Source organism: Clupea harengus, chromosome 20, assembly GCF_900700415.2.
Source record: "Clupea harengus chromosome 20, Ch_v2.0.2, whole genome shotgun sequence".
In the NCBI taxonomy this organism is placed as follows: Eukaryota; Metazoa; Chordata; class Actinopteri; order Clupeiformes; family Clupeidae; genus Clupea; species Clupea harengus.
This window is the reverse complement of record NC_045171.1, coordinates 10,508,987-10,515,562: the sequence shown is the minus strand read 5'-3', so window position 1 is coordinate 10,515,562 and position 6,576 is coordinate 10,508,987. Positions and strand designations below refer to the sequence as shown.

Sequence of the window (6,576 nt, the reverse complement as noted above, 5' to 3'; positions counted from 1 at the left end):
AAGGAAAATGACAGCAAAAGGATTTTTTGATTTTGCAGAAGAATTTTATTTTGGTCAGACAGGGCAAAAACGTCATGGTAACAGAGGACACCAATGATAACCTAGTTTTCATTCGATTTAAGAAAACATAGACATGAATCCATTCATTTTGACTGACAATATAAACACAGGGTCAGAACAAACCAATAACAAATGTCATACATTTTGTACGAATAAGTGCATTAACCACTAATTTGCTTACATCTGATTGGTAAAATATATCTGTTGTATCGGCAGTGAGTAAAACTGTATAAATTCCATTATATGAATAACCTGCACACCAGTAATGTTAGTAACATGTAGTACTCATAGTCAATGACAACCGTCTCAGATAGAAGAATATATCTTCATTCAAAATCTTATGAAAGCAAAAGCTGTTTAATTTGTATCAAAGTTAATGATTGCTTGATTTGCCTGAGTTGCTCATACTGCCAGTAATATGACAGGAAATGGCTACATCTACAAGGGAAGGCAGAGTGGGTAGAGTAGTTGAGTAATGCTCAAGGTCTGGGTTAACTGGAGCTGTAGACGTGACCATGGTCGTCTCTGCTGTGCCCCGCTGTGTTTCTGCTTCTACTTCGGGGGACCCTTGGAGTAATGGATGGTGTCCAGGGCCACTCCGATGTCGAAGTTCTTGGTGGTGAGGAGCCTGGTCAGCCAGCCGCCGTCGTCTGTGAAGCCCATTGAGAGCATCTGGGACAGGGACTCCACCAGCCGCGGGTCGGCGTCTGCGCAGAGGAGAGGAGGCGTCTCATTTTATCGTATGTTACAAAATGCAATTGGTTTTGGAATTTGTTTGGTATGTGAGAGAGGCAAATCGTTGTAGAGCACAAAATGTTAGTTATAACTAGTAGTTATTGCTTCTTACATTCTTGGTAATAGACTAACCCAACACAATAATACACAAGACACATACAATTACACAATAATAATTGTATGCTGTAGAAACACTACTCATATGGAGCCCAAAGCACTTTGCTTTGTACAGAATGTAAGACACTGTTAGAAAGAATTTCCTACAAAAGATGACTTCCAACCTTATACTTTGTGACCTCAGACTTAGTAATAATCACCCCTCACTACACACCGACATAAACACAATAATTCCTGTTTTGCTTGTGCATTTACAGATACAAGTGTGCTTAATCTGACATACCTTGTGGTAGGTGTGGGTAGAGGGCAGCTTCACGCAGGCCTGTCGGCCCCTGGGACGAAGAGGAGCTGGTGCTGAGCGGCCGAGGTTCCTCTGGCCCTTCCTCTGTCTCCTCGCCCAGGCGCAGGGACTGGAGTTCCCCGGTAGATGGGTCCACCTCTTTGGAGCTCAGGTGGGTCCACTCCTCATCGCTGCCCTGCTCCTTCTGAGCCTGCAGGGAGAAGAAGGTCAGGAGCCTGGCATTCAAACTGGGCCTTTTTTTAGAAGAATTCAAAGGCTTTTTTTTTTATAAATGAGAAGCCTTGCGAGTAATTGGATCCAAGTCAAGTAGTTGAAAAGGGGGATGGCAATTTAAATTCTATGAATCCAATAAAGTGTTTCTACTCAAATTACAAAATGAGCAGTCATCCTAATTATAGCCACGGAACTCTTTCATGTCTTTGTATCGCACATTCAGTAACCTACAAATGAATGGAATGTGACTCATCTACACATTCTAATCTTAACATTTCAGCTCTTCAATTAATTGGGTGTCTGACTTAATTACTCTCATGTGAGGCTATTGTGTCCAGAGAGTGTGCAGGGGGACAGGGTTGGTATTTAACAGGAGTGGACACTCAGTAGGAGACAAGTCAGAGGAATATAAAGCACACATACCTTTGCCCCCTCACTGGTGCTGCTGACACTGCTGTGGCTGCCCGGCCCTCCTCCCGTTCCCCTTCCCACTGGCTTCCCACTTGCCCCCGAGCTGCCGTCGCTCTGGTTGCTGGAAGGACCCCCGGACGGAGGCGGTGTGGGGTTCACTTTGGACCTACTCCCCTCGTGCTCCACGTCAATGTCAACATCTATGCCTGCCAAGTACCAGCCATAGTTAGATCTCATATAGCTAGATCCTAATACTGATGAGTTGTAGCAGATGTCTGTTACAGACACTAATGGTTCATAGTCTTCGTGATATTGCATCGTACATATCCTATCCTTTTTTTACACATTTTTTCACTTTTGTTGCTTGTTGAAATGTTTAATACTTCACATATCAGGTGTTACTAGCAGAGTAGCATGTAGAATAGCATGACAAGAATGAGAGTAAACTGGCACCAGGCACTTAGCATGTGCTACTAGCATGTGCTACTAGCATGTGTTACTAGCATGTTTTACTAGCATGTTTTACTAGCATGTGCTACTAGCATGTGCTACTAGCATGTAGAATAGCATGACAAGAATGAGAGTAAACTAGCACCATGCACTTACCCAGGGGACTAAGCATGGCAGCTACTCCTTCTCCGATGCTCTTCAGGTATTCCACATTGGCCTGGGTGGCATTTGAGGTACCTTCTGGTGAGAGAGGAAGGTACAAATAAGAGTTGGCACTGGCTTTTAATATTCTATGCAATTGATATTCTTATATATATTTATTATTTCGATTCTAGCACAATAAATATAGGAGGCTAATATGTTTTGTGGTCACATTGTCCTCATCAGATATTCAAATGTTATGTTTGTAATGACACTCACTGATGGTTGTGTTATGACAGCGTTAGTTTGGTTGTTGTTGTTGTTGACTCTCACTGATGGTTTTGTTGTTATAGTGTTAGTTTGGTTGTTGTTGACACTCACCTGCCTGAGTGGGGTCCTCAGCTGCAGCCTCAGGGGCTTGCTGAGAGGCAGGCCTGGATCCACATGGACCCTGCTGGTTCTGGTCCTGATTCTGGGATTGAGCCTGAGCCTGAGCCTGAGCTCCAGCCCACATACAGTGCCTCATCTTTCTCATCCACTTCCCACGAGGGAACCACTGTGGATTGTGAAAAAGAGAGAGGCTTGGATCAAAGTTGGGAACGGTTTGTGTCAGCCCTCCAAAATGGCATTTATGAAGGAGTCTACCTCTGCAGGCAGTAGAAGCACTTCCTAATATGAATCTGATTAACATCATGGTCTTAAAACATTTATATAATTGTAATCAAATTATGGCCTGATTTCAGTCATTATAAGAATCGTATCATCAGATTCATATCATGGCATTTTTCTTTTCTTTTTTTTTCTAGGCTAACGGAGATTAGCTAATGGAAATACATTAATCTTGACCACGCAGCTACAAACGAACAGCTATTGTACTTAAAGGATCCGGTTGAATCCCCTCATTCGTTAATGAGGACACAAAGGGGCTTAGGGGAATGAGCTCACCTCAAACATGTTGTTCAGTGGGTGCCAGATGGGAAGCAGGGGGTGCTCCTTGTGGAGGCCCTTGGCCTGGCAGGAGGGGCACAGATCATAGTCAGGGCAGACCGTGCACTTAAAGCGGGTCCCGACCACTGGACCATCACATCCGTCACAGGTCACCCCAGGGTGCAACATGTGAGGGTGATGAGGGCCACCGTGAGGTGGTCCGGGAGGCATGTGGGGGGGTCCAGGAGGACCAGCATGGGGGGGTCCGGGGGGACCCTCATGAGGGGGTCCAGGGGGCATGTGGGGGGCTCCGGGAGGAGGGGGGAAAGGGAATCCTGGGAAGACATGATGAGGAAACTCCCTGTCTTTCTTGTGCTCTCTCCTCTCTAAGGGAGGCAAACAGAGGAGAAAAGGTCAACACTCATGGACTGTTACAGTTTTGCATTATGAGTTAATAAGACACCTACAGTAAGTAGTAGAAATGTAAATAGACGTAAATATAAATGGTGACAGTATGTTATAAAAGGAAGCCAAGGTAGATTAAATGACATCATAATGCCTCTGAACTTTAAACTAGTACACTCACCCTTGATGAAGAGACGGAAAGTCCCGTTCTTCACTCCTGTAAGCCCCATGATGAGTTCATCATCAGAAGAAAAAGCAATCGTGTCACCGTCCTCATCTGTTGACAGAATGAAAGATTAGCATGTACTGCATACACAGCTATTGTTTTGATTGTCATTCCTCTTTATATTTACATTTTATATATATATATATGTTACATTTGATTGTCATTCTAATGTCCTGTGTATTTTAACTCGACGGTGTTATCAGCTTTTTTTCCCAGTAACGCTTCCAAGGGAGAGAACCAAATTAGACCAAAATCCAAATGGCATGTATGCGCATGCGCGCAATAATAAGTTAACGAGCATAAAGAATACTATTTTTATTTCTTTTTAAAGGACGGACGATTAAGCGTCTAGATCTGTTTTGTTGTGCATTTATTCAAACACCCATTGCATAAGCCGAAGTAGGCCCATGTTATGACGAAGGCACCAGTAATCAACATTAGATTACACTTCCGCAACTCCAAGCCTTCTCGGGCAAAGATCTCTGGCTCAATATGTAAACAAGAACTTCTCACGACAAAGAAAACTTTATACTTTTTTGACAAACTTACGTCTACACAGTCTTTGTATTGTTGGAAAACATTACCACTGAAAGCAATTACCCACATCTAAGAGTAACCGGTAACATTTTATTTCACTGCGTCATCATATCCCGTGACAGTCTAGCTAATTCTTCTATTGCTTAGGTCGAATGCTATGGTATGACAAGCTCATGTCCAGCAGTGGACAACACCAACCATTATGCTTTCAAGTTTATTTTATAAATAATGTTGTAAACACCAGCCATACAATTCACAAATGCATGCAATAACATACAACATAAAATATTAGCTGTCAATAGGCCTGCGTAAGAGAGCAATGATTGCGTTGTTTACCTTTGTAGAACATTTGGAAGGGGACATTGCGCAGATTGCCGAAAACATCGACAACCTTTCCTTTCAAATACTCAAAACTCGTAGACACGTCCTGGTCAATGGCAAAGCGTCGAATCTCTTTATGACAGTCCTCTTTGCCCAACAAGTAGGCTTTCACGGTCATCGACATGGTCGCGTCTTGGTGACTTTCAGATGCTTGCCGAAATCTGGTTTGGCGCAGTCTGGAATAGGGTTTCTACCTTCGATAGCCGCTTCGCAGATCTCTTAGCTTGGATTCGATATCCGGGCTGGAGACCTCAAGCGTCAGCTACAGCATTTATAGGTAGAACGCCACTCCTACTTTACAGAGTCAAAGCAATAAGCGTCTTTTGACAGAAGGGGAAGTCCGTTGGATGAGTGGACACGCCTAGCCCAATGCTATTGTACTGTAGTCTGGATAGATACGATACCAAGTAGTACCAGGCAACTGTAAACATTGGGGTGGGGCGTCATGAAGGAGACTGGATGAGAGAGCAGTGACACGGCACTTTCCACGCTGGGGATTTCCCGAGCTCACCTATTATTCAAGTTCCACGCTGATTTTGTTGGCATGCAGGCCTGCATTGTAACCATATTTCTAACTGAGCCCAACTACACTGGTTTAGTTAGTGCATGCGCGCTAGCGCTCTGCAGTATGCAACGCTGTATATCCTAAGTGAAATATGTCTAAAGTAAGGATGGCACAACCTGGGAGGAGGTCAACCTGATATAGATAGGCCTACGTAAGACAGCCCAACGGAAAGTCCCACCATCAATAATATAGAACGTCTAGCAAAGTCTAGCAAAACGTCAATATGGTGCTGTGATTAGAGACATTTAATTGTGTGACTCCTGATCTCTGAGAGAAGACTACTGTGTCACTCTAATAGTACGTATCATTAAGCATTCACTGTATTTGCCACTATAGGTGAAGCTCCATCACAATTTTCTCTCTGGTCTGTTAAGTATTCTAAGTGTGTAATAATTAAACGTTTGGCAGCATCGAATTTTCCACCTTTGTCTTGAGCGAAGGAGACTGTCAAGATTAAGTTAAGGCTACACACATAAGTCAGATATAACTCTCTTGAAGAAGAATAGGCTACATACGTCTACAAAATGAAATCGGCCACTCTAAACTATTGCCCTTTTTTAACCTTTAAATGTTAAGAGTTGAGATAAATAATGGCTATAGACCTACAACTGGCTGATGTAACAAGTAGGTTAAAAAACTGCGAGTCATTCTGTGCTTAGCATAATCACATCACCGACACGTGGATTTAAAGAGGGAAAGAAGTAGGCTGGGCCACGGTCTACCTCATTCGGGCAGACCTTGTCATCTGATTGTGACTCATGTCAAATCATGAGATCGTTTGTTTGTGTAATGCGCCCTTTCGCCTGTCTCCAGTGTTCATGAAGGTTCTCGAAGAGACTCGAACTTACCAGGAGTGAAACAAACTTTGCCTGAAACATGTAACATTTAATTGTGCCCCACGGTGAAATGGATTTTAGATAATATTATATATGCTAGGACTATATCGCATAAAAACGACGAGGCACCCTAACATTCTGAAAGGAAGGCACAAATCCAGGCAACAGTAGGGTATAGATAAGCATAAAAGACAAAAACTATCTAGCCTAACCAAGAGAACTGAGTTAAACGTTTGCTTTTGTCTATTTTGGTGTTGTCCTGACAGGACGA

At 43.2% G+C, this 6,576-nt stretch overlaps 1 protein-coding gene across 2 annotated transcripts; it reads right to left on the bottom strand.

The window, feature by feature from the left end:
* Positions 1 to 22: 22 nt before the first annotated feature.
* sqstm1 (sequestosome 1) lies at positions 23 to 5,311 on the bottom strand. Of its 2 annotated transcripts, none has more exons than XM_012831612.3 (8): positions 4,860 to 5,311; positions 3,942 to 4,037; positions 3,374 to 3,741; positions 2,810 to 2,984; positions 2,444 to 2,524; positions 1,850 to 2,043; positions 1,196 to 1,403; positions 23 to 767 (listed from the first exon to the last, which is right to left on the bottom strand). In XM_012831612.3, exons 1-8 carry the CDS (start codon positions 5,026 to 5,028, stop codon positions 613 to 615), a joined length of 1,446 nt encoding a protein of 481 aa, XP_012687066.1. In that variant the 5' UTR covers positions 5,029 to 5,311; the 3' UTR covers positions 23 to 612. The 2 variants fall into 2 exon arrangements, with proteins under 2 accessions (XP_012687066.1, XP_012687059.1); XM_012831605.3 differs by having other exon boundaries at positions 2,444 to 2,527; positions 4,860 to 5,309.
* Between the last annotated feature and the right edge of the window lie 1,265 nt (positions 5,312 to 6,576).

Bases quoted from the DNA above. Each gene is read 5' to 3' on its own strand.
- sqstm1 (XM_012831605.3), bottom strand. From the start codon at position 5,028: ATGTCGATGACCGTGAAAGCCTACTTGTTGGGCAAAGAGGACTGTCAT. The intron at 2,985-3,373 runs GTGAGCTCATTC...CACAATCCACAG, and splicing joins CACTGAACAACATGTTTGAG to TGGTTCCCTCGTGGGAAGTG. The intron at 1,404-1,849 runs GTATGTGTGCTT...TTCTCCCTGCAG, and splicing joins GCACCAGTGAGGGGGCAAAG to GCTCAGAAGGAGCAGGGCAG.